This window comes from Corvus kubaryi, unplaced genomic scaffold, assembly GCF_017639235.1.
Source record: "Corvus kubaryi isolate FWS band 111438036 unplaced genomic scaffold, C.kubaryi_AGA036_p1.0 37220, whole genome shotgun sequence".
Taxonomy (NCBI): Eukaryota; Metazoa; Chordata; class Aves; order Passeriformes; family Corvidae; genus Corvus; species Corvus kubaryi.
The window spans coordinates 1,092,865-1,120,350 of record NW_024581063.1 but is presented as its reverse complement, the minus strand read 5'-3'; the positions used below and the strand labels follow the sequence as shown (position 1 = coordinate 1,120,350).

General features: G+C 53.9%; 1 protein-coding gene across 3 annotated transcripts in view; it reads right to left on the bottom strand.

Annotated features, from left to right (window-relative positions):
* Nucleotides 1–25,045, bottom strand: part of ZNF609 (zinc finger protein 609) — a 51,194-nt gene extending 26,149 nt beyond the window's left edge. For 2 of the 3 annotated variants that reach the window (XM_042022784.1, XM_042022783.1), the window contains exon 1: nucleotides 24,184–25,045. In XM_042022784.1, coding sequence (XP_041878718.1) covers nucleotides 24,184–24,930 — 747 coding nt within the window. In that variant the 5' untranslated portion in view covers nucleotides 24,931–25,045. Of the gene's footprint in view, nucleotides 1–17,122; nucleotides 17,363–24,183 lie in introns of those variants that run through there. The other variant, XM_042022785.1, reaches the window with a different exon arrangement.
* Nucleotides 25,046–27,486: the final 2,441 nt, after the last annotated feature.

The window sequence follows — 27,486 nt, the reverse complement described above, 5'->3', positions numbered from 1 at the left end:
AAATAGCTTCAAGTAGCTGCTTCATCAGCTCCTCTGGACCATAGCAAGGGGAAGAGCTTGGATCTGAAATCCAAATCAGCCCCCACCAGACAGGGACGGATGCTGACACCACCCACAGCTGAAGCCTTCTGCTAGCCCAATTAAGCTCCAGGAAGGTTTTTAGCCTCTAACCTTGCGATTCTCAGGCTACATGCAGGGATACCCACGGGTCACTGAATTCCAGCTAATGAGAAATCATTCCCCTTTGCCACAAAACAAAGCAAAATGAGACAGAAAACAGTCACCACTGAAAAAACACCATCTGATGCCAGCAGTCGCTATGCCTCCTTCCACCCAGCAGCACCTCAGACAGCACACAGACATGTAAGAATGAGATGCCAGGGGCTGGTGGGCACACAGATCAGGGGAGAAGCAGGGCCAAGTTTATATTCAATCAACACTGGATTTTTAGCTGGCATCCCAAAAATAAGGCAAAGATACTGTCGGAGTTAGGCCCATCATAAACAAGCCCAGATGTTCATAAATTTAATTTCTTGACCTGCTGAAATGTCTTTGATTCTTCAAATTACCAGCCAGCTATGGCAGAGAAATCCTAATGGCATGAGGAAGAGTGGAATAATAATAAATAAGGGAGTTTTATCTCCAAGGATGCCACGCTCGAGTATTGGGGTTTGCTGGCCACCGCACACCTGAACCTGGCCACACACCATTACAATTCAACTCTTCCTCTGGGGCCAGAGGGACCATGGTGGTCTCAGCTCAGACAGGCAGCCCATGGAGGATAACACAAGTCCTGTTTGGAAAGACACAACAGAGTTGTAAGTCAGAGCCTGCAGGGTTTTTATGCCCAGCAAGGGGGGCATAAATAAAGGGAGCCCTTGGCAGGAATGGGGAGTGCCAATGCTGCATCCTGGGCATCCCAGCTGGCCTGGGAAAGCAGCCATGAGCTCAGCAATGGATTAGCCTAGGGTTGTCATTAAACACCCCCATGCCTGCATGCGGAGGGTCCCAGCTGCAGAGAGCTCTTCCAAGGCAAGAAAAGTCAACAAGGAGCCAGCACTGGGCTCAACAGCTGGCTGCATGTTTCCACCTCCTCCACCTCACCTCCTGCCTTGGCGAGAGGTGGGAAGGGATCAGAGAGCTCCACATCTCCTCGCCCGGGCTTTCCATACCCAACAGTTGGCTTCAAGGGACAATAGAAGAGTCATTTTGACCAAGAAATCCTGAGGGTTTGGGGTCACATCCATAAATAGGATGTCCTTAGCACAGGGGAAGCCACCACTCCACAGCTCCACATTTCCAGGTTCTTTGGGAAGACAGTCCCTCAGTGTTTCTTAGGATTTAATTCTTAGTTCGTGATGTATCTCTTTTTTATAGTCTAGGATCCTGGAGAGTTAGAAGAAAAAAAGAACGACAAAAATACTTAGTCAAGGCAAGTAGGACAAGCAGGATACCAGAGTCCCTCCCAGGAATGCCACTAGATCAGTGTCATGATCTAATGGAACCCTGTAAGAGACGATTCCTCATTATCAGTGGGACAGTCTTCCAGAGCCTACTCTGGAAGTTCCAGGACCCCGGCAATGCTTGTCCAACAGCTTTTGATACCTCTGCTCCAGCTTGAAGCAGCCAAAATGCACTTCTGTCTGTAACAAACCCATCTGACCTTTAATCACACCATCTCTCCTGAAAACACAGAGGCAGCATGTCCATACACATCATCTACTCCTGCTCATACCTGAGGGAAAGGAGCAACAGCTTTTTATTGATAATAATCACACCAGACATTGTTTGGACAGAGGGGGAAGGTTCCCATCGTGCCAACCAGCAGCTCCAGGATGGCCAGGACGTGCTAATGAGCTGCAGGACTGCAGGTTGGGGCTAGGAAAGCAGGCACTGGCCAGGGAGCACCAGGGCTTTGTGGAGCTCTACAACACCCAGGAGCAGGCAGGCAACTGCATATGAAGACAAGATTGGATGGATGGATGGATGGATGGATGGATGGATGGATGGATATTTGTGTAACCCCTGTGCTTAGAGTGGTGTGGGAAGCAAAAGCCCTCCTTGCTCACCGTTCCCATAATTTGGGATTTCTGCCAACATCTGACCTGATGGCGGCTTTTACCAAGCCAAAGCAGGTGACTGGTGCCTGTCTGAACACCACCCAGGTCTTCTCTACAGCAGAGACCATGGCAATGTCCCTAAACATACATATCTCATATACATACATAGCTCATGTGGGGACAACCAAAGAGCTTCCCAAGGGCCTCCAAGAGGCTGCTGGGAAAGGAGAGGGGCACAGCTGATATGGAAGATCCCAGAGATGCTTCTTGGCCATGGAGACTAAGAACCAAACACTGACTGGCATTTGAAGGGCAGTGCCTCAGAGAAGGAAGTTGACGGCGGCAGGGATGAAAGCCTGAGAAAAGCTGCATGGGCACTAGGAAAGGACCTGGGGCTGGGAGGGGCTCAACAGGACTAAAGAGTTAAAACTTGGCAAAAAGCCTGAAAATCACTCCCTTCACATGGAGGAACACCGACAGCCAGGATGAAGAAGGGGACCTGAAGAACATTCCTGGATACAGTAACACAAGCCAGGCAAATAAGTAACAAATAAGCATGCGAACAGCCAAGGGGACACACCAAAGCCAAGGGTCAGTGATGGTGGAGTACTGACAACCCAGAGGAGCAAGTGAAGAGACCAAAGACAGAGCTGGCACACAGCTGGAGTCACGCCGAGGACGCTGCCTTGGGCAGTGCTGTGCAGCCAGGGAGAGACGTGGGAGGCAGCTTGGCAGAGGGAGAAATCACATCAGCAACTTCCCACCCAGAGAGGAGCAAGTGCCCTCTCCGCCCTCTGCGCCGGCAGCCTCCCCAGCTGCCATCCTCGGAGATTGCTGAGCCAGGGTCCTGCTCCTGTAGCTGAGCATCTCCCGTGGTCCATGACTGTCATTCTATTCCCTTGAAAGTCCAGAGACCATAATTCATCGCTCAGCTGGCTTTAGTTGCTGTGCAAATGACCCCCAGCCCAGCAAGATGTCCTGCCCATCAGTCATCGCCAACTCAGCCTGGCAGCTATCGCTGCTACACATCAGCTGCAGGAAGCCAGAAGGCCCCTGCTCCAGCCTGTTCGCAACCTTGGGAGCGCCAGGAGTCAGCCAGCCACCTCCTCAGGCTGGGAGATACAGCCCTGTGACAGCCCTGGCTCAGCCACTTCCCCTCTCTGGGGACCACCGCTATGGGCATGAGCCAGCCATCGTGGAGACCTGCCCTTTCCTGAGCCAGCAGCTCCCACCTCCTCGCACGCAGGCAGAGGAATACCTTGGAGAACAGAGGCAAGCGCCGTGGCTGCAGACACATCTTGTTTTAATTGCATCAGCAAACCCTAAGCAATTAATGGCAGGGAGGAAGAGGAGGAGGAACGGGGCACTAGGAGAGAGAAAGGGGTGCAGCAAGCAAAGGAAACCATTTACTCCTTCCCTAAGCAGAGGGGCACCATTTACAGCTGCAGCGGCCTCACTGGCTGCATCCCACTCCTGGAGCATCTCTTGTGCTGTACCCAGATCACTACCATGCCTTGTTTTGTGCTTTAAGCCCTGAAGTCCCTTAACCAGTCAGCTCAGCCCCAAACAGAGATCTCCAACCCCTCCAGACCCACAAACCCTTCCACATGCTTCCCAAGAGCCACAAGCCAGGCAAGCGCCCATGCCAAGGGCAAATAGGGACTGGAGACAGAGCCTTGCACCACCACCCTGGAGCTCTGGTCTGCAACAGCACTGCCGCTCCCACCCAAAGCACAGCCCAGGCCCCATCACTGCCCCTGCCTGTCCCAACAACTGCAGCAGGAGAGAGACACTCGTTCCTGGGAGCTATCACCCTGCAAAGCCTCCACGCTTGATCCCGGAGATCGCAGCTCCCCAAACACAACCGGGAAAGGGGAGGCGCTGGGATGCCAGGAAAGCATTGCTGTCAAAAAGCAGTAAACCAAGCGCCAGGATCCATGACCACCTTTGCCGCATCTTTAGGCATGGGAAGCAGAGCTTAAGAAAAAGCCTGAACACAGGAGCACCAAAAGGTGGATAAAAAACCTTCCCGGAAGGGAAAATCAAGGAGATGCTGGCCTGATCCCCAGCTGGAAAACTTGGCTCTGAAAGGAAGGCAGACAAATGAGGAAAGCATGCATGGGAATAGTCCACCAATGGCTTGCAGCAGTCTCACCTAACCCTACTCTTTGTCCCGCTGGCAACCCAGCCCGCTCTGGGATGGCAAAACCCGGCAGAGGCAGCCTCCCCTGGCAGCTCTGCTCGCCTCTGCTCCCGCTGTTGGAGTAACACACTACAGGAAGTTTTTGCTCTGTTTAGCGAGTGCCAGGACGACCAGCGCTCAAAAGGCTCAGGGCCTGGCTGTGCTCCCTCCGAGCACACCCTGGGCACTTCACCCACAATGGAAAATAGCTTTTGGATCATTAACAAGTCTATGCTGAGATTAGGGGATTCATCCCCCCTGCTCCCTACAATCTCAAGCACCCCAAAACTCAGCAGTGATAATCCCAAGCATGGATCCAACAAAGCCCTTGGCCAGATCCCAAGTCCTCCTCCTGCTCAGGAGTAAACCTCCAAAGTCCAAGGAGCTGGACTCGTGAATTCACGTGTGCTTAGAGGAGAGGCATGAGGCGCTCCATGCCAGAAAGCTGCCGGCTGGACCAGGGTGCTGGCAGCAGTGACTTCTCTCTGAGGATACCTCCAGGAATGGCCCGTTCGGCACCCCCAAAGGGTGATTTCACTGCTTCTAGAAAAAGGCTCAGCAGTGCAGACTCTGTTCCCCACACGTGGCTGCTCCCGGGACAGTCCGGGAATGAGCACAGCAGAACAGTGGAGACCTGGGTAAGTTTAACCATCATGAAATAGAATCCTGATCCACGCCATGACTGAGCGCCAGGTAACTACTCAAAACCCAGAAAACCCACCCTTTATCACCAAACCTTGGCTTTTAAAGACTCAGGCTATCATCAGTAGGATTAGGCAGGAGTCCTGATGTCCATAAGGAGCTGTGCTCCCCAGCACAAGGCTAGAAGGGCAAGACAGCAGTTTATCCAAGTTATTTTCTCTGGCTGAGGAATGACAATAAAAGGGGCAAGGGGACTGGACAGAAGCCTGCCCTGTCTCCTCGCCCCGCACAGGCGCTGATGGCACGCTCGCCCAGCGGCGAGGAGCCATCCGGAGCCTCGCTGCGGATATCGAATTTGCCAAGAAGCTGAAGAGCGGCGCGAGGCACCGGCAGCAGCAGCAGGCAGTGATTTATGGAGCTGACGTGACTTCCCAGGTCACACACCGATGGGAGCCTCGCCTCCTCCGTGGGCCAGCAGCCAGGCCGATTATCTGTCATATGCTGCAGGATGCAGTGCCAACAGCCGAGCCCAGATCACCCAGCTTGTTTGCAAAAAAAAATAATAAATAAAACCCTGTAGATCCAGGCGACCGGCTTTTGTTCAAGCCTGTGCTTGCCGGTGGTAGGTGAGCAAGCACAGCAGCCTGCAAGAAAGCATGTAATGCCTGGAGGCTGATCCTCCCCGGAGCTCCTGGAAAGTGCGATGGCAGCTGGCAGCAGGAGCAGCGCTCATGGGAGCAGCTCTGCAGCTGCCTGGCATCTGCCCGTGGGTGTTCTCCCACCTCGACTCACCCCAAATTTGGCCCTAGGGTTTTCGTGGTGCTACAGGCGTCGGGATAGAGCTGGCTGCTCCTTGAATCCTGACGCTGGTGCAGAGCTAGGAAAGCAGGAAAACAGCCTGTGCAAAGAGGGTGCTCACAGGGCCGCGAGCACAAGCCACGTGCCTTTTACAATTACCCCCTGCTGACAAATGCACTTTTCTTCAAAAAAATCAATTTTAAGAAATCAATTTTTCAGAAATTTAGATTTAATATGGTATTTCCTCCAAATCCCTTTTCCTCTGGCAGACCTGAGGGATAAGCTGAGAACCACCTGCACTCAAGTCACCGAGCTGAATCACGGCAGCCTGAAGGACACGAGCTTCTGGAGCTGCCGGCTGCCAACACTGCATTAACCTTTTTTTCCCCTTCCTTCTGTTTTAGTGAGTAATCCCCAGATGCAGCCACTCAGCAGCAAGATGCCATTCAATATTCCTTGGGGAGTCTCAGAGCCTTTCCTCCCTCTGGGATCAACAGTGGAAAAAGGTTTGTGGTTCTTGTATGTCAGTCCTGTAATGAGAATCCCATAAATTCCAAAGTGTATTTCATCAGGAGTTTTAAGGGAGAAACCAAATTTCACAGGAGAGAAACTCAAGATGTGGGTTGAGACTTTGAGAAACCAATTTTTTGTTCTCTTGGATTCTGCCAAATGCCTTGGAGGATGTCAACTTTCGAAGCAAGGGATAGTCAGAGATCCTCCAAAAGATGATGTACAACACTTGAAGCTCCTAACCTAATCACCAATGAAAATACAGCCCAAAACAGTGACCCAACCTTGTGCTCTTACAGGAATAAGCAAGCCTGAAAGAGCCAAACGGTCATGGCTGAGAGCAAAACAGCAAAGATGTGAGAATTTAGGTGCAGACAGGCGAGCATGACCACAAAAAAGCTTTACTCTCATTATTTAGCCCATTTTTGCCCCATCAGCTGCATGCCCAGCTCATGTAGACAAGAAACAGGGCCAACACACTCTGTCCCCACAGGACAGGTGGCTCTTCAGGGAGGTGAGACCTCATCCACATGGAATCTAAGGAACAAATTCTCACCTGTGACTTCAAACCACCTGACACACCTGGAACCCCTCATTAGGTAATCCAGAACCTGAATGTTTTTACACCTCAGATATATCACAGAAGGCCACACGCGAGCGTGAGCCATCCACTGCTCCACAGCCATGGCGGGGAGCCTGCAGCGCCATCCAGAACTGGGACCAGGAAGGACCAGGAGGTGATAATCTGGGAACAAAAATGAAACCTTGGGGTTGTGAGCCAGGCTCCATCCCAGCCGAACTTGCGTGCTAGAATTTTAAGAAGGGGGTTGTTTGCTGACAGCTTAAAGGATTTATGGGAAGGATTAACCATGGCTTTGCTGAGGAAGGAACCAGTGGCAAACTTGGAGCAATCCCATGAGCATGGGGAGAAGCTGGAAGAGGACAGGGAAAGGGCGGACGAGCCTACGACAGCATAAACAACAGGGACAGTTTGTTTTGCACAGTGAACTCGACCAGGAGCAGCTCTTCCCAGCATTAACAACCTTGGTTTGCTGCCCACCAAACATGGGACAGCCAGCTCTGGAGTCCCACCTTTCACAGTGCTGGATCATTGGGGTAACCAGAGGTGCCCTGAAGCCGTACAAGGGAGAACATCGCAGACCTCAGCCATGAGGAAAGGCACCCAAAAAGAAGAGTGTGGAAGGCCTGGAGTGAAAGGACGTGGTGGTGGGAGTCCTGCTCTGGAGGTGGGGCAGGAGGGAAATCCTGCTGTGAGCTGCAGGCAGCAAGGAACCACAGATCCGCAGCACTGGTTGCCGCACCAAAAGCTTCGTGTTGTTGCCTAAGAACTCTGTGAAGTGTCTACAGCTGAATCAGGCTTATATCCAGGTGAATAACACAGATAAAAAGCAGGAGGCTACAGATCTGCTGCAGACTGGCAGAGGAACGCTAACCTGGAGGGGTTTGCTCCTGCAAGCACGGGATGCTGGTCACCAGGAACACACACAGACAGATCAATGGACTTGTCTGGCAAGATGGAGCCCAGCAACAAGGGCATGTTCCAGCTGGGAACAGCTAATCCACCCTCTCAACCCAATGCAGCTGCTCGGCAAACAAGCACGGTCCCCTTAAGAGAAAGCACAATCAGCCCAGATTTAGCTGGAAGAGGGTGGGGATATCGCTGAGCTCCAAGCCATGGTCTGAACCTTATCTGCTGCTTTAATACCTATCAGTGTTGATACAGATTAAAGGATTAGTCAGGATTACTGAAGGCAACCCCCCCTCGCCCAGGCAGTGAGGATGGGCATGGGTGCGGTGCAATTCCAGTCCTCCCCTGCGACCACAGCCCTTGGCTGCACCCTTGGAGAGAAGGAGCCTGAGAAACGCCTGATGAGAGGCCCTCCATGAGCGATGGCAGCCATGAAACAGATGCAAGGGAGCGAGACTGGGCTCTCTGGGAAGAAAACAAAGACTCACCAGCCAGAATCCAAGTGGGAGTCGGGTTCATTGTCCCTACTGTTGCCTACCAACACAGCAAGCCTTCATGGACCAGCATCACCACCCGAAGAAACCATCCCACCACAATCCATCCTTGGCTGCTTATTCCTGCTGCAGCCCAAAGCCCTCTTTTCCCAACACAGGCATTTGTGGACTGTCGGGAAACTGCCTGGTTAAAACCTGCTTTCGATGTCGCTCAGCACAGCTTTTAATTGGATCATGTCCCTGACCCAATTCCCCACATGGCTGCACAAACCCTTGAGCGTCGATGTGGGAAGGGGTGGCCAGGAGCAGGCAGGACACCTCCTGGGGAGCAGCAAAGCTCCCATGACTGCACAAGGAAGCAGGAAGGTTCCTGTGCCCACGTTTAGGCTGAACACAAACCTGAGGAAGCTCTCCTCTGAGATCTCCCATCTTCCAAGAGATCATCTCCAAACATCAGCTGTGTCCAGAAAGCTTGGTCCTGAAACGTGGCTGGGCTGAAAGTGGTTCAGGACAATGGCAAGATGAGAGATCCCACAGTAGAACAATTCCCGAGTCCTGCCTCCCATCGACATGTATTCTGCTCCCTTCTCCAAGCAGGAGCCAGTAATAAGGAAGACCATGGCCATCATCTTCTCCTGGACAGCAGGACCTCACATCCCAGCCTGTCATCCAGGAGAGCCAGACTCTCAAAGGACACGGAAGAAAACACATTTTGCCCAGGTGAAGATTGCCCAGAGAAGTTGTGTCTGCCCCATCTGAGGTCCGGCTGGCCATGGCTTGGAGCAATCTGGTCTAGTACAAGGTGTCCCAGCCCATGGCACAGGGTGGAATGAGGTGAGTTTGAAAGTCCCTTCCAACCCAAACCAGCCTCTGAGTCTATGAAACACTAAGATGGAACCAAACCTGGCTCCTCCAGCTTTCTTGCTTCTCCCACCAGGATAACAGAAGGGAATGGCAGAGGCACTGAAGCTGTCAGCAACAAGAAGGCAGGCAATTTTGGGCCAAAGACCTGCAGAGAAGGACATCACTGATCTGAAACGATCACCTTCCAGAGCCAAACTTAGCTTACAGAACCACAAAAAAGTTTGGGTTGTTGGGGACCTTAAAGCTTATCCAGTTCCAAACCCCTGCCATGGGCAGGGACACCTTCCATCTTCCCCAGGTAGCACACTCACATCCACATGCCAATGTCCCACACCCCGCAGTGATTCAGGGATGAAAGTTCAGATCTAGTCACAAGCCCAAGGCAGTCCCCCCCATTCATCCCCACTCCCCCCAAACCATCTCCTCTGAAGCCCAGGCAGCTGCTTCAGCCATTAGTTTCTTCCCACCAAAACACTACCAGGCTACACATGGCTCATGAAGAAATGTGGAGCCCTGGCCGCAAAAAATACACCCAGAGAAAAGACTCCTTTCCCCTCTGCAGAGAGGATCTGAGTAAGAGAGAAGACCAAAACCTTCACGGTACAATCACCTCAACACAAGAAACAAGCTGAAGACCTGCACCTGTTGGACATTCAAATGATACTAAAAAAGTCCAACTATGCTGAGATGTTAGCTTTGGTCCCATAAAACCAAGCAGGGTTTGCCCCACTGGGAACACGCCAGCTGAAGAAGCTGCACTGGGCATCTGGGGGCCAACAGCAGTAAATCTGACACTGGAAGAACATTCCAGCCTAATGCCAGGACAGGATGATTAAACCCCAACTAATTCTTGGCCCAGATGGAAGAGCGGCTGCTTTCAGCCTTGTTGGGTCACAAGCCAGCTGGAGTTCTCCAGTGAGTCTCCAGAGCCAGGCCCCCAGGCTGCCCTATGACCCCAGGCAGGAGCCAGAACAGCTCCCAGCCAGCACGGATGCGTTCAGCCATCCTGGGAATCTGAGGAGCTCTGCAGGCAGAGCCACCAAGGTGGTTTCTGGCGATGCTTTCTGATGGTGCTTTCCAGAGTTCCTGTGTCTAGAGCCACGAGAAACCCCTGAGTAGGAAAACTCTGTCCTACCAACACAACCTCCTCCAAGTTATTATTGTAACTGTTTATGAAGTCAAACCTACCAGGAGTTGGACTTGATGATCCTTGTGGGTCCCTTCCGACTCAGGATACTCAATGGGTTTTAATTTCAATCCTCTGCTCACGGGCCATGGTGTGATTCCCAGGTGGGATACACGAGCCACTAGCCAAGAGCCTCAGAGAAAGTCCTCCTATGAGCATGCGTGCTTTAAATAGCACCTCGTTAATTGTGAATTAACTGAACTGACCCAGAGCAGCCAATCCCAGGTCCTTTGGGAGAGGCATGGGGCAACACACATCCCACAGAAGCGTGTTAAGCTTCCTCCAGCAGCTCTGATTCTGCCCCTCAGGAAGCAGATGGCATCCAAACCATATTTTGCTTCAGGGCCATGCAAGTTTGGAGAGCACATGCCGTGTATACCTACACATCTCGTCAAGGAAGAAGTTCAGCTCCCTGTCACTGCACAAGTTGTCAAACAAAGTCACAGCATACGGACGTGATTTTTAGCAAAAACACTGCCAGAAGGAGGATGACAAAGGGGGCAGCATTAAGGCTGCTGTGCTCCGCTGAGCTCAGCACCTCCCAGGTGCTGACAGCCAAACAACTCCAATGCGGCACCAACCTACTTCCAGATGGATCTTCATACAAAACCTCACGGATCATCTGTATCCCACTGCCACCATCACATCCTCAACACCTAAAGCTACACTAAGGAAGTATACTTACAGCTTTTTACTGCACTGTAACACTACACCAGCTATCACCCTCATTACATCAGCTCGTCACAGGAGATGACAACCCATCCATGAGCAATCCACTGTGGGGTGTGAGGAAGATGGATGTGCATCAGCAGTGCACCCGTCAATCCAACCATGTTGCATGCAGATCCCTCCTCTCAGGGATTCAGTCACCTCAGCCACAAACTCCTGAAACTTCCCTGACTGCTATTAGATCACCTCAGGCAGCACGCGACAAATTCAAACACTCTTGTGGAGAATTTATAGTCCTCCAACCCCCCAGCAGGAACGACCATCTGGAGCATTTGGGGCTTCCTAGGATGGTTCTTCATGCTCACCCACAAATTGTTTTACAAGACAAAGTCCCGAGAGCGGTACTTAGTCTCAAGCAAAGATTATTTTTGGCAGCTTTATCAGAACAGTTCCCACTCCCTTAATCTCTCCTTGGATGAAAGCACGTTTAGGAAACCGTCCAGATGTTGGAATATCAATAAAACAAAAAGCTGTGGTACAACGCAGTCTTGAAGAGCCCTTTACAAATAAACACAACTTGGGGGGGTTTCTGCTCAGCAACGCCAGGCCTGCACTCATAAACCAGAACTACATGCTCCCCTCCCCAGGAATCGGAAAACAAAAGCTGGTTTGGGTTACCCAGCTGCAGGACACACACGCAAGAACTGCTCTTGCAGCTCTCCTACCCCTAAATGGTCAAGCTCCTCATACCACTCCATGGATTTTTAATCAAATTTTCCAAAATAACAATTTACAAAAGGAGTTACAGCCGAGCCAAGAAACTTGAGCTAAGAAGATGTTATGAGAAACTCGCCATCAGCTCTAAGTGAGGATGTGGAAAGCTGATGAAATCTCCCATCACAGCAACAGGTTTGTCCACTCCTCACACGTCTTAGTTTGAAACCAGACATCATCTACAAGGGCTTTGAAACTCATGGCAGCATTTCTCACTCCCAACAGTACTCACCAACAACAACTCAGCACCACTGAACCAGTGAACACTTTGGGTTGGAAGGGATCTTCAAACTCATCTCATTCCAGTCCCCTGCCATGGACTGGGACACCTCCCACTACACCAGGTTCCTCCAATCCCCATACAACCTGGCCTGGAACACTTCCAGGGACAATGCAGCCACAGCTTCTCTGGGCAACCTGTGCCGGGGCCTCACCATCCTCACAGGAAACAATTCCTTCCCAATATCCCACCTATCCCTGCCCTCTGGCAGTGGGAAGGCATTTCCCCCTGTCCTCGCACTCCAGGCCCTTGTCCCCAGTCCCTCTCCAGCTCTCCTGGAGCCCCTTTAGGCACTGGAAGGGGCTCTGAGCTCTCCCTGGAGCCTTCTCTAGTCCAGGTGCACACCTCCAGCTCTCCCAGCCTGGCTCCAGAGCAGAGGCACTCCAAGTCTCATAGCATCTCCATGGTATTCTCTGGACTCTCTCCAGCAGCTTCTGATGTTGGACCCTCAGACTGGAGGCAGCTCTGCACCTGAGTGGGGCAGAGTCCCCTCCCTCCACCTGCCAGCTCCACTCCTCTGGATGCAGCCCAGGTTGGCTTTCTGGGCTGCAAGCAGACACTGCCAGGTCACATCCGATTTGTCAGCCACCAGCACCCCCAGGTCCTTCCCCTGGGGCTGTGCTCAATCTGTTCTCCACCCAGTCTGTGTTTGTGCTAGGCATGGCCCCGGCACAGGGACCTTGCTGAACTTCATGAGATTCCCACAGACCCACCTCTCCAGCCTGCCAAGATCAACCTCTTGAAGAAATCCAACCATACGACAAGACAGTCCCAAACTCCAAGGCCACTATTAGTAAAAATTACGCAATCTCCTCCTGAGCCATGCTGGCCATCTCCAGCAGGTCTGGGATGACTTTCATCATCTACTCCCAGGGGACTCAGCCTCATTTCCAGCTGACAAGTCTCCAGCATATCGAAGAAGGCTTATTTCCCCCCCTCCCCTCCCAGCCAGGGAGGGCAGGAATGCTAATGGCATCCCATTTAAACAAGCCAGAAGAAACCCAACCCACCCGAGCCAAGGCCCTGCCTTTGCCCTTTCCATTCACTGGCAATCCCTGCGTGAATGCGGCTGTCAGAACATTTCTTGGGTTTCCTTAAGTTCTCCTGCCAAGTTCTGATTAAAATCCTCCTAAGTGGTTTTCTCTTTATTCCATTTCCTAGAACTGAGAAGCAATGCAGACCTGAGAGCAGCTCTGAGTGCTGGAGCTAACAGCCCCCAACTCAGCCAGGCCATCCGAGTCTCCCACACCAGCTCATTCGGATCAGTGGGAAATTGAAAGCAATGCTCTTCCCATCTCTCGTATCAGACCATCAGTTCCCAGCGGAGACTGGGTTTTAATGGCCACGTTCACTGGCAGGAGGCTGGGATTGCTCAGCCGACAGGGGCTGCCGAGGCACCTCACCTGCTTCAGTGTCATGTTTGAAACACGTCTACCAGGGAGGAACATTCCCAAAGGTTTTTGGACAACACACAACAGTGGAGCAGTGGGGAAGGAGCAAAGCACTGCACTGTAATACGTCTCCATGCCCAGAAACAGCCAATTTACCAAAACCCCAGTCTCTCACCCCCACTCAACATGCTCTGGTTCATGATGGTGGCTTCAAAAGAGAAGGTAACCTCTCACCACAGGCTCCCTGTGCTACCGGCTTGGGATCTGCACCAAACTGGATCCCCTCTTTGCCCAGAAAATTCTGGCTGCTTTGGTGGCCTTTGGTTTCTTGCCCAGAAACAACAGGCACCTGCAAGTCTAGTCACTCTCATTCCTGCGGCCGAAGGCTGGAGGCCATCGGGACACCACCAAGATGGCTCCTGCCCTCCCAGCCAAGAATAGCTGAGGAGAGCCCCTTCCCTGCAGAAAGGCACATGAATTTGGTCCCAGGGCTCAAGTGCACCAAGAGCACTGTACAGGGGTAATGCAAGGGAACCCCAAAACAGCCTCTGTTCATACAAGAAAAACCAGAACCAGATGTGCTGCTGCCCTATCTGCTGTGTCTTCCTCCTTTGCAGGGCCCTACACGGGGAGCTGCTCCTGCCAGAGCCAAGGCCTTACTGATGAGTACACAGCCTGGAAATCCCAACACTTCCAGTTTTTAATGCCATGAACCTCCTCATGGCCCCTGGGGGAACAGGGAAACACTGACCCTACTGAGAGACCATGAGGACAGGACACACGCTGGTCCAAGCTGCCATTGAGGGATCTGTCACAGGGAACACCAACAGCTCCTGTTTTCTAGGTCTGGAGGAAGCAGCAGGGAGGAGCACAGGCTGTAAGCCCCTATAAAGCAGGGCCTTTTCCTGGGGGGTGGCTCCTCCACAAGCCTGGCAGGGATCTGGCAAAGCCACGGCACATTTGGTCATATTTGGGCGTGGCTTCACATGCAACTTTGTCTTTTTGGATGCAAGATCAAGATCCAGACCCAGCCTGAGAGCTGAACCACCTGCTCTCCCCACTCCCAAGGGGCTTCAACTCCTCCCCCAGGCCAGGGCAGCTCTGTTCCTGGCTGTAGGGGTTTGACCAAAAGGCTGGTTTCCTTCAAAGGGACATTCACCACTCAGCCCCTCCAGCTCCCTCACCCTACCCACAAAGCAGAGCATTAATAGCCAGCCTGTGAGACCATAAAACACTAATACCCAGAGAGTTCCTGCACCTTGAAATGTTAATGCTGAGCAAAGAAAGAAACCTTCCTGTCAGCAAACCAGGTCCGTGATATACAGACACAGTCACCTTCCTCCCCTCCAAGCCACAGAACAGCAAACAGCCCTGGAAATGCTGAAACTTCGCTCTGTGTACAAGGTACCCCACAGATCCACTGCTCCCACCTGTGCCCAGGCAGGAGAGGCTTCACCAGCACGGGCCAGCTCTGCTTGATGACTTTGTCACCACCTCAAAGAGCTGCCTGGTGCTCAGCCATCCTCCCCTTTCAGCCTTGGAAGGAATTTCCCCCGGCCCCTGAGCACATGGAGCCCAGACCCAGCGCTCTGCTGTTCTTTCAAGCCCCTCTTAGCCATTCGATTCCCGGAACTCAGCTCCAGCTTTCATAGACTCGTAAAGGCTGAAGAAGACCTCCAATGGCTGGACCTCTAGTCCAGCCATTAACCCAGCACCACCACGGTCACCACCATACTCCAAGTGCCACATCCACACACTTTTCAAACACTTCCAGGGATGGTGATTCCACCACTTCCTTGGGCAGCCTGTTCCAATGCCTTGCCACCCTTTCAGTGAACCCTTTCTTTGTTCCCTTCTCCTCGCAAAGGGGCATCCATTCTTTACACCACGGTGGGTCAGAGGGACACAGAAGTGCAGACCTGGGGCTTGGTGTCCTGTGGGGAAGGCAGGTCAGCATCCCAAGCTGGCAGGGCAGCACCAGCTGGAAATACTTGCTTGGAGCTGGTGCAGTCACAGTAGCCATGGCTCTCGGCGCGCACCATGTCTGGTGTGGGACCACACGGACACAGCAGCCTCTCTGCTGCACCGCAATGGTGATGGAGCATCCCAGCTGCAGTGGTACCGATGATTTTTGGGATGGCCTCCCCTTTCAGACAATACACCCCAAGACTCTACTTGCCACTACCCACACAGAACCCACTGGATGGGTGCAGCTCTCCCTCCTCCAGCCTAGCTCGAACACAGGACCAAGACCCAGCTCCAGGGTCCCTTTTCTGAGGGCTGATCCTAGGATGGTGACCACCAGCCACACGGCACGCAGTTCACTCTGAACATGGCACAGCCATCTGTTGAACAGATGAGAGGGCCATTCCCAGCACGGGAGGCAGCGTACCTGCACCCCGACGAGTGGAGGGAGGGGTGGGGGAGCGAGCAGGGGGAAGTCTGGGAACAGCGTTCATTTGCATAATACCTGGGGAAAATATCACAACGCTGCATTTCCATGGCTAATTGGGGGAGTGAGCGAGCTTCCTGGAATGAAACTACTTTCTGGCTTGGGAAAAAAACCAAGAACACAGCGCCACAACCACAGGATCTGTAGCTTCACCGATGCCTTCTCCACCCAGAGCACCCTCGTGCTCCCCCCAACAAACCCCATGCTCAAGCCTGAGAGGAGAAACCAATCCCTGCAATGGACAGGGGAAATTGAGACACGCAGGCTCCTGCATCTGCATTAAGGGAGGGCAGCCCAGGGGGTGCTCTTACTCCCTCAGCACCAGACAAAATCCACTTTTGAGCTTTATCACACCTCATCCCCTCAACAAGACATAAAACATGGTGACCTCCACATCCCAACCAGAATTCCAGCTCAGGCTGCAGAGCAGGCATGCTCTCCACACTATTCATCACAACACATTCCAAGACACCCCAAGCGAATGAGGGCCAGACAGTATCTTAAAATAAATCTAGATACCAAGTTTTAAAGCCACTTCAGTGTCAAGGACAGGAAAAGTCAGCAGATATGAGTACATGCCATCACCACACCGTACAAAAGCTCTGTGGTAGCATCTTCCTGCACAGGGATTTATCCTGCCCACAGAACACTGGGATGGAGCCAGCACCATTCAGCTGGCAAGGCTGGGAGCACAGGAGGAGGAAGGATGGGAGCACAGGCACCATGTGCTCTCCTGGATTGAGCAGAGCTCATCAAAACCACTGTGAGCCCTGTGAGAGGCCAGTGAGACCCTAAAACCTTTATACCACAGCATGGTCCCAGCAAAGCCCCCATCTCCAGCCCCAGGTGCCACTACAACTGCTGTGCCCCCACCCCAGGTGCCACCATCACTGCCATGCCTCCATCTCCAGCCCCAGTGCCATCATGGCTGTCCATGCCCCATCCATCCCAGCTCACCCGTCCATGCCAGCCCACAGCCTGAGCTCACCCCAGAAAACCCTGAGCACGTTTATTTACATCAGATCAGCTCCCTGATCTGGTCCGTGGGCAGGAATGAGTAACAGGGACAGGAATATCTCGAGCAGATGTTGTCACCAAATACAACATATCGTCAGGCTGCTGGTGGCTTTAAATCATTCCGGAGCCCGGCAGTTGCTTCCCAGCCCTGGGCTGCTCTCCCAGCTGCTGCTCAACAGCTCTGAGCCCTGGGGTGGCTCCTCTTGCACCCACTGAGTGCTTGAGCTCCAGGCACTGATCACCACGAGGTAGGAACGTCACAAAACCACCCCAGAAAGTCCACAGCAATCACCACTGCTTTTTCTCCTGCCCACCTTCAGCTCTGGGGATTTAAGTGCCCTCTTGCCCAACACATCTCCAGGGTTGCCTGCACACGAGGATTCACAGGGAAGATGGATTTCACAGCTCCAGACCAAAGCAGCCTCGAGAGTAGCAGCAGAGCAATGCAGCACTGTGAAAGCAGTGGCACAGAGGATGTCGTGCCTGCAGAAAACAGGGAAAAGGCAGTGAATCCCCAACCAAGCAGCCTTTAAAAGCATAGGAGGGGAAAAGCAGGCAGCCTGTGCTCTGCAGCCCTTTCCCGTGGCCTCCCTGGCTGCCGGGTGGAGGAGCAGCTTTGCTCATTAGCGGGTTATTCCTGGCACACTCCCCCTGCATCAGCTCCCCGGCAGGGCTTCAGGAGCAGCTCGCAGAGTTTTGAAGCTTTCAGGGTCGCACAGCACTCCAGAGGCGAAAATCTTCCTTTAAAGAAATCTCCCTCGGCAGATAAATGGTGCTGGGTAACTGGGGTCATTAGGCTAATGAGCAGCTACAGCCAGCCTGGAAGCAAAGCAAAAAACACCACAAAGTCTACCAGAGCCCGTTAGCCTCAAAATCTGACCCATCTCCAGCAGTTCCTGTTGCTCTCAGGGGAGGAATCAGGCCCATGAATCAGCAGGATCAATCACCCGTCAGCCTTCCCATCAAAATCTCTCATCAAAGCACTGGGGGAGCCGATTCGCAGGTCGCTTGCACCAAGGAAGCGGAGAAGGGGCTGTTCCTCCTCTGTCCCCCCTCTATCAGCCCCCTCGTTACCACGGTGTCATTCCACTCTCACACTTCAGGAGTGGGGAGGTTTTTCCTCTTCTTTCCCAGCACTGCTCCATTTCCTACCACCATGTCCTTGACAGGGAGCCACATGTCCTGCTGCCCGTTCTGGCAGAGATCAGGCCATGTTTCAGCATGACAGGCAGCTCACTGGGATACAGCAATGCTGATGGGTCGGGCATCAAAGCTAACTCAGCCCTTTAGTCCTTCCTAATACTGCCATCTGGGAAAGCAACCAGGGAGAGATGCAATTTTCCCTTTGTAAAGCCTTCAGAGGTGGGATCAGCTGGAACTCCCAGCCTGCTACATCCAGTGGTTATAAAAAAAAGCCCACATATAAATAACCTCTCAGCAGGAGCCAAAACTCCAGCACTAACCCCATGGTTTGAAGTGAACGAGGCCAATTTCCTCCTTTGTAGCTCTTGACACATGTTGGCTGCATGCCCCCTTCTTGCCTTGTTCCTAGAGCAGAAGGCTCCGGGCGGCGGGGCTGGGGACGATAAGGAAACGAGTGGTGTCATTCCCAAGGACTCCCAACACAGCCCTGTCAGCAGCTCTGGAGGCGGCCGATTCCAGCATGGCTGGAGAAAAAGAACCACAGCGAGCAGATCAGGCAGGAGCCGGTAGCTGCCTGCACGCCCCTGCCACCTCCCTGAGCTGCCAATTCCCCGGAAAGAGACAAGCCCTGCAGAGCAAGGGCTGGGAAACAACTTCTCCCCAGGGTTTCGGGCATGAGCAGGTCCCTACCCAAGCACTGGGCTTCCCACACGCCCTAAAGATCCCCGGGGAAAATGAAGCACAGGGTGAACACCAGCTCCAAAGCCAGCTTTGGAGGGTCTGTAAAGCAACAATTGTTTTCACCAAAACAGCTCTACTGGGAGTTGCTCCACCCAAATTCTGGCCCCAAGACAAGGAACCCCACACCAGTCAAAATCCCAAGCACATTGTCAAAGCACAAGGCTGGGACCAGCCCGCGTCTCATCCTGGTTCTCCCCCACATCAAGAAATGTTCCCAAGACAGTCTATGGCCATCTCCTGTTGGGCTTGGACCCAGCAGAGGGACTGGGAGATCTCACCTCTTCAAGCTGGAGTCTCACAGAAATCCCTCACCCCAATCCTTGCTGCTGCACCCACAACCAAGCTTCATCCCTCCCCCCAAAAATAGAAAAATGGCTAAAAAAAGGCAACCACGCTTTCACTCCAGGTAAAGGATTAATGCTGCAGGACATCTGGCACCTGGGGGTCCATCCCACATCCCACTGAGGCTGTAGGACCAGCACTGGAGACACCACGCAGGTCTGCACCCCTGGATTAGGGCGTGAAGGTCCGCAAAGCTGACACCAAAGCCACCCTGCAAACTGCTGAGTAAGCCAGCAGCAGCAGGGATAGTGCACAGCATTGCTTGGGTGTATTTCTTTTTCGGCAGCTGCCACTGGTGTGGGCTCACCACCCCACCGCCTCCATGGCCACCTGATGCCGAGCACTCCCTCTGCTGCCACGCTGTCCTCCCACGGAACCACCAGTTTTGGTGTGAACACACTGCAGTGTCCCCCATCTTACAAGAGCCCCTCTCTATCAGGTCACCCACAGCAGGGATGTCTGCTCTGAGCACGCACAGGGCATCACTACACTGTGTCTTGGGAGAAGTTCAGGAGAAAAAATGCACCGGTGGCTTCCACCCCCTCTCCCGCAGAGGGACACGGATGAATCCACCCTCCTGGCTGCCCAAAACCGCAGCACACGTGACCCAGAGAGGCTTTTCAGAAGAGCCGAGTCTCCAGCGGCTTCTGTTTGCCTTTCCCTTGTCTGCAGCAGCGTCGCATCTGGACGCTCGTCAGAAGAGAAGGAAAAAAAAAAAACCCCCTCCCTCCTCCTGCTGAACAACCTCTCAATCAAAACAAAGCCGGAGCGGCAGCCAAGAGCTGGGAGGCTCTTTTGTTTAATGCTCAACATCCCCCGGCCAGGCCAGCACGCCCCGGAGTGCCAGGAGCGGGTGCAGGGGCCCAGTGTGGGCAGTGTGGTGGGTGCAGGGCTGGTGAGGAAGGGGCCAGCTCGACCACCAGCCCCAGGGCCAGCTCAGCCACGTGACGGCGGCTGGTGGGGCAAAACCAGCGCTGCTCCTCTGTGCACGGCCATTTTGCTGAGCTCGGCTGCTTGCCGAGAGCTGCCATTCCCTCCCAGCACCAGTGTCCCCCAAACCAAACCAAACCAAACGCCAACTCGGCTCCAGCCACCCCCAGTGACCCAGGGACTGACCCAGCCACTGGTCGCCATGCTCGTGGGTCCACCAGCACAAGCTCTTTTCTCTCCCTGCTGCAAGTATTTTAGGCTCCCACTGCTGCCCCTCCACATATGTTTTGGGGCTCCAGGGAGCCGCTCAGGCACTGACCACAGCCAAAGGCAAGCCTTCTCGAGGTGCTCAGCCCATCCCAGAGACCTTGGAAGGTCTCAGCAGGGTTATCACCAGTGAGTTTCAGATCAGCCCCATCCCTGGAGAAGTTATCACCTGTGTCCCAACACACTGATGGCACTGGGTTCGAGGAGAGCGCATAACAAGCCAGGACACGGCCAAGATCCACAACAAAAAAAAGGATATTTGGGATATTCAGTTCCGAAGGCTTCAGCCCAGAAAGCAGCAACCAGAGCCATGGGGCCACTCTGGCAAAACACATCCCATAGAGCCCAAGGGCCATGTCCACAGGCTCCATCACTGCTGTGTCAGACATGGAGAGAGGTTGAACTCGCCCATGGACACAGAGCCATGGAGCACCGGCTGACACGGAAAAGTGTCTGGCAAAACCCAAAGCAAAACTCCTTCCTACACCCAACAAGGACTTGACGGCTGCCAAACCCTACAGCAAGATATTGGAAGAACACAAAAGCAGAAGTAGAGGCAAGTGGGGTGAGCTGGCTGGGGCAAGAGCTGGCTGCGGCATTGAAGCACCTCATCAAGGAAAAATACTCCCTGCTAAAGTGCTCGTTATTCCAGCCATGGAGATACAACAGAGCCTCCTGGCTGGCGGCTGCCGGCTCAGCACACATCTCCTACGGGGAGGTCGCCTACCCCAGGCTGAAGGCAGCGGAGGGACAGACAGTCTCCCTTTCTTCATCCGCAGATGGAGACCAGCTTCCCTGCCCGAAACGGAAGCGGGAGCAGCACAGGGTTAAGCAAAGGACAAGCTAAGGGAGACCAAAGGTTGGGCTGAGTCACGTTGTGGCCGTTCCTGTTTCAGTCTGAGCAAGTTTCTCTTCCCAGGCGGGGTTTGTCCCCAGGCCAGAGTGAACCTGCTGCCTTAATCCTCTCAATGCACTGCCTGGAGGAGTTGCCTTCCCTCCCACAGCCAGCATTTACCTCTGCGCTTGGCTTGTCCTTTGGACGCCACATGCAGTTTTTGGGCCATTGCTGCAGCTTTCAGGAGACAGGACGGGCCCAACGCCACATCCCCCATTGCATCCCACTGGTCCTCCACCCTGCCCCAGGCATCCGCCCAGCCTCAGGCTCTTCCTCGAGACACAGAACTGCTTTCCCACCCCTTACCATGCAGACACCTTTCTTCTCGCCCACGGCTTTCCCGACCCAAAGGAAGCCATCCAGCTGCCCCCAGGAGGCTGACGAAACACAGACAATGCTTCCTCCTAAGTGACACATGTTCCTGCAGATCCAGACATCAAATCCCTTCTCAAGACAGGGATCAGCCCTCCAGCCTGAGCCTTCACTGAGGGGGTTGTGCCTGAACCTGGACAAGTAAAATGGCAGAACTGTCCTCACCAGGTGTCAGCACAAAGAAGATAGAATCATTTGGGTTAGAAAGGGACCTTAATGTCCATGTTTTTCCACCTCCTGCCATGGGCAGGGACACCTTCCTTCCACTAGACCAGATTGCTTCAAGCCCCGTCCAACCTGGCCTGAACACTTCCAGGGATCCAGGGGCAGCCACAGCTTCCCTGGAAAACCTGTGCCAGGGCCTCCCCACCCTCACAGGGAAGAATTTCTTCCCAATATCCCATCTAACCCTCTCTTCTACAAGTAGGAAGCCATTCCCCCTTGTCCTGGCACTCTTCATCCCAAGTCCCTCTCCAGCTCTCCTGGAGCCCCTTCAAGGCCCTGCAAGGGGCTCTGAGCTCTCCCTGGAGCCTTCTCCTCTCCAGCTGAGCACCCCCAGCTCTCCCAGCCTGGCTCCAGGGCACAGGGGCTCCAGTCCTCAGAGCATCTCCATGGCTTCCTCTGGACTCTCTCCAGCAGCTCCATGTTCTTCTGATGTCAGGACCCCGTGGCTGGAGGCAGCTCTGCAGGTGGGGTCTCACCTGAGCGGGGCAGAGGCGCAGAATCCCCCCCTCCCCTGCTGCCCATGCTGGGTGACAAGCCCAGGACACGGAGGGATTTCCAGGTGCCAACACACATGACCAGGGTGTGTAGAGCTTCTCGTCCACCAACACCACACCTCACGTTGGTCTCTCCAACTGCAAAGAGTTTCTGCAGCTGTATCAGTGAAAAAAATAAATCTTTAATAGTAACAACACAGCAAAGCCATGCAGGGTACAACCCAAGGTCCTGCAGCTCCAGTGCTGGCTGTCACAGCAGCCAGCACAGATGGCTACGAGGGAACATAACAGCCAAGCATGTTGAGGTATTTCCCAAACCAATTCCCAGGCCTCTTCAGGCTTTTCCCAAGCCAAAACACATTGCCCTGTACACCCCCCCAATGAGTTTCTCCTCCACAAGCCCACCCTGGTGCCCCAAATCATAGGCAGACTTCCAGCATCCACCACTTTTAGAAGCAGCATTCCAGTCCATCATGCAAAAGAGCATCTGCTGCTCTTCCTGGTTTCATTCACTTTGGTTCCACTACCAGAACAAAGGAACATGTCTCCACACCTGAATTTTACAGGCTTCAATCATCTGCCCCAGGAGTCTTCCTCTCAAGTGGAGGAAACACCAATCTATTTAGCAGCCCTTGTCCCAGAGCCATCCCACGGCTGACCATCCCCACCACCCTTTTCTCCGTATATGCTCCCCAACAAACCTCTGGTCTCAGCACCTCTCCCAATGCCACTGTGCCCTCCCCACCCACTCCAGTGCCCCCATTGTGATCCCCACACCGAAGCAGAAATCCTCCCAAGGGAACCTGTGGCTGCAAACATGGTGACACTGCTTCTCATACTCCCCAGCCACTCTCCTGACACACCAGCACATGCCGACGACTACAGGGCCAAGCCGACCCGAACGCACGTGCTTGTGGGGCTCACCCTGTGCGTGACAAACGCAGGGCTTCACAGGCACGTGCCCACATGCCAGTGACACCTCGTGTGCAGCTGGCACAGAGGAAAGCATAGACCTCCATGTGCTCAAAGTCTTCCCCACCTGAACCAGAAATTGCATCAGCCACTGTGACTGCTTAGAAACCAGCAGAGAGTCCTGAAAAACGGCCACATGCAGACACAGCCATGAAGCCACCCAGAGCCCAGCAGTGCCCAGATGGACAGGAGGCCGCTCATCCTGTTGGCCGTCTGCCACTGGCAGGGCTTTTCGTGCCCCTGGTGACCTGGAAGAGCAGCTTGGCCAGCTCAGCATCACTGCCACGTGTTAGTAGAGGAGTGACACGTCAAACATCACCCACAGCCACCAACAGCCCTAGATCACCACCACAAGTGGGACAGAGCCCATGTACCATCAGCAGACCCAGGAATGAGGCGCTGACTCCTGCCAGCCCTGCTCCTTGTGCTCACCTGCATGCCCATGCAGATCCCACATCCACTAACACGTTAAGGGATCCTTCTCTGCACATGATGCAACCGGTGAGAAATAAATTCCTTCAGGAGCTGCAGGGAGCCTTGACACACAAGGTGAAGCCAGTGGGATGCAGAGCACAGCACAGACTCTGCGTCCCCTTGGGAGATGGAGCAGGCAAAGCACCAGGACATCACCTTGACTTCAGAGTGACAGAGGCCAGAGAGGACTCACTCAGCACAGCCACAGTGCCGGGAAAAATCAAATCTCAGAGGGTACAGCAGCATGGTACCTGGAGCACAGTGTCTGCAGGTGATTTGCTCACACATGGTTCCCAGCAGCCAGGCTTGACCGGTGTCACTCCATTGCCATGTCCAGACACCAGCACATCACACGGCCAAACCACCTTCATGCCAAAACCAGGAGGCAATGGCCACACATCAGTGCTGGCCCCAGCAGTACATGACACACGGTCCTGCTCCCTTGTCACCCACAATGCCATGTCCCAGCAACGCCATGTGAGCAGCAGCAACAGCACCCATGCCCCAACACCTTTCTTACCTTCTCTGACTTCACCTTTTTCAGCTGCCGGCACTCACTTTCTCCATCCTCCAGCTCCGACTTTACTCCCAAAGGATTGAGCGCAGCTCCCGTGTCAATAGCTATACTCCCAAGCTGCTCAGTAGTAGCAGGCTCTGTCCCCTGGCCCCCATCATACTGTCCCACCCTCACTGCCAGGGCCAGGGGCTGCAGCACGCTGGGCTCCTTCTCTGCCGCAGCCCCCGCACCCTCAATCCTTTCCTTCTTGCTTTTGGATGAGCTGCCCTCCTTCTCCTTCTTGGAGCCAGCCACACTGCGAGATGCCTTGGCCGACTTCTCCGAGCCCTTCGGGGTGACGGCGGGCACCAAACCGCCCGAGTTCGCACCATCCCCAGAGCGTCCTTGAGCCTCCTTCTTGCCACCAGCTCCCTCACCGGGAGTGAACAGGGACGACCCTGAGGTCGGCTTCCCACTGTCCTTGCCAGTCTTGCTCCTTTTCGACTTGGATTTGCCCTCCTTGCCCTGCGGGCCCGGCACTGGGCTCACAAACTTGATGTTATCCGGTAGCGTCGCCACTGCGTTGGGTGCCGGGAGCCCCACCTCCTTGGAGCCCGACATTTCCAATTTCTGCTGATCCTTCTCCAAATCAGCGTCCAGGTCAATGATGAGATTCCCTACACCAATGTCCCACTCATCCCCGCTGTCATACGTTTCAACCGGGTTCGCATCAATTCCTTTCCCTCCGGAAGCTCCGCTGCTCAAGGACATCTTAGAGTTAACGGCCCCTCACGGTTCAAGGCTCTTCCCTCTGCCTCTATGCCCTGGGGGTCACCTACGTCCTTGGGGGGCTTCCAGTGGTCAGGGTCTGCCCAGGTGACGGCATCGCTGCTGGAAGGGAGAGCAAAGAGAACAGGGTTACACACAAAGAACCATGGGCAGGCAGATCATTGACAGCCACACCTGCAGGCAGGAGAGATCTGGGCAGGGTGAAACCCCCAACCTCCCAAATCTCCCTCGCAGCATCCTTCTGCCACCCCCTGGGCTGGGGCTGCTCCACAGCCGCCCCCGCAGCAGCGGCCATCTGGCACCAGTCCTCGATCAATACCAGCCCTGGCAGGTCACGGCTCTCGGCTCCAACAAGACATTACTCACACATTTCCCTGCTCGCCATTTCCCTCTGAATTATCGAGCGCTGCCCCTGGGAGGGAGGATTGATTCCTCTCCTGCCAATGCCACCCGGAGGGAGGGCTCCTCTCCACACCAGCCTTGCTGCAAGGGACAAGAGCTGCTCGCCAGGGAAGTCAAGTGCCTTGGTGGGAAATAAATCCCAGGCTTCAGAGTGCCTGTGACACTTGGGACGCGTCAGAGCAGTCACCAAAGGCCAAATCGCAACGGGAAGCATGAGAGTTCCCATCCCATCTGCACCTCTGGGCAGAGCAACACAGCACCCTGATTTGGGGTGTTTACCACCATCGCCTCTGGCCATGATAAGCTTCCAGTGGGAAGCAGAGACGCAATTGTAGAAGTACCCAGTCTTAACTGGGAAGCAGGCATTCAGCCCTACCTGCCCACACCACAGCTGACCCCGGAGAGCACAAAATATCTCCTCCCTGCTTCCCAGCCTCTCTCCCAGGGAGAGAAACAAGAAAGACACCCACGCACAACCTGACACAGCACCCGAGTCTTGGCAATTACCCTGATGAGACATAATTAACACATGTAACAGCTTCTTCCCAGCACCGCCCAGCCAGGCCGCCTGCTCTCCAGAATCCTTAAGAAATCCTTGACCACCCATTTGGATGAGGCTGCTCTCGAGCAGCACTGTCATCCCCTTCCCTGCCAAGCTGCAGGCCTGCCTGCTCCTGGTACTATTTACAAGTGACACTTCAAAAACAGGTGACTTAAAGAGAAATGAGAGGTAAAAAAAAAAAAAAAAACAAAAAAACACACCACACACACACAAATTTCTTCAAACCCCAGCAGGCAGGAGCCTGGAAAGCAGCTTCATGGTGCATTTCCAGAGATGCAAACACTGTAAAAATGCCAGGGATTCTTTCATCAGCCAGGCTGCCGCAGCCAGACCATTTTCCATCTGCTCCCCACAGCATCCTCGGCTCTGTACAGCTAATAATCCACTCTCTGACAGGTCATTACGGAGATTTTTAACCCCAGGAACTGGGGGGCTTGCATGCAAGCTAGAAATGAAAAGCACTGACCTCTCATTTCAGCAGCAGGGAAAATGCCGAATCAGGAGATCACTTTGTGCACCGGAGTCGCTAACGGCTTCCCAAAGCTGCCCTGCGTGTTTCTATGGCCGCCTCCTCCTCCCCTTCCTACTCCTGCCCCAGCACCTGCTCCCCAGTTCCAAGCTGATGTGTCCAAACCAACCCCATCAACCTGCCTCTCCAGAGCCTCTCTCCAAATCACCGATGGGGCCGGCGATTGGCAGCGAGCACCTCACCCCTGCGCAACACTCTTTGTGTCACGGATCCACAGCAATTCCTTTGTGCGGGTGGGCAAAGACGGTAACGAGCTGGATGAACCAGATTTTTGGCTGGTACCAGTCCCTTCCCAGCCCTAAGGTGAGGCATGGAATTCAGGAACAATCCCAATGAAGTGGTGGACCACTGATGACCACTGATGCGCAGGAACAACCCACAGGAGCTGACAGCAGAAGATGAAGTTCAATCTCCAAATCCAAGAGGTGCCAACCCAAAGTCGGAGCACGCAAAGAGCCATGGCAGGCTCGGGTCAGAGGGAAAAACAGACAAGGATCTGACCTTGCAGTGGCAGGAAAAAGACAGACAATCTGCAGGGTTGTACTGCAACACGCATATTATCACCTGCTCCATCAACACCTGCACGACGCCAGCTTCGCCAGCTCTCCACTCCCACCAGGGAATTCACTTTGCTGCTCCAAACGTGCACATACACAGGCACACACATCTCTGTAAATATTATTTATACATGTGCAATAAGGAGAGCAGATGAGCGGGACTTGGGTCTGAAACTCTGCAAACAGCAGCAGCTTTTGCCAACTCCTACCACAACAAAAGGAAGAAGGAGCCCAGAAGTCCGCTGGGTCCCCGGCAATTAGAGAGACAGGAACAATCAAAGGGTTAGAAAACAAGAGGAGCAAAAACCCTCACCCTACGGAGGAGGCGCCGAGGGAGCACAGGCTCTGCTAACGCAGACGGAAGGGAACCACAAACAGGACGGACAGGAACATGCTGGATTGGCAAGAGCAGGGGAAAGGCACGTCCTAACGAGAGTGGGGCAGGGAACTCTAGACATGCCACCACAGGAAGAGGGACTGGGGCAGGG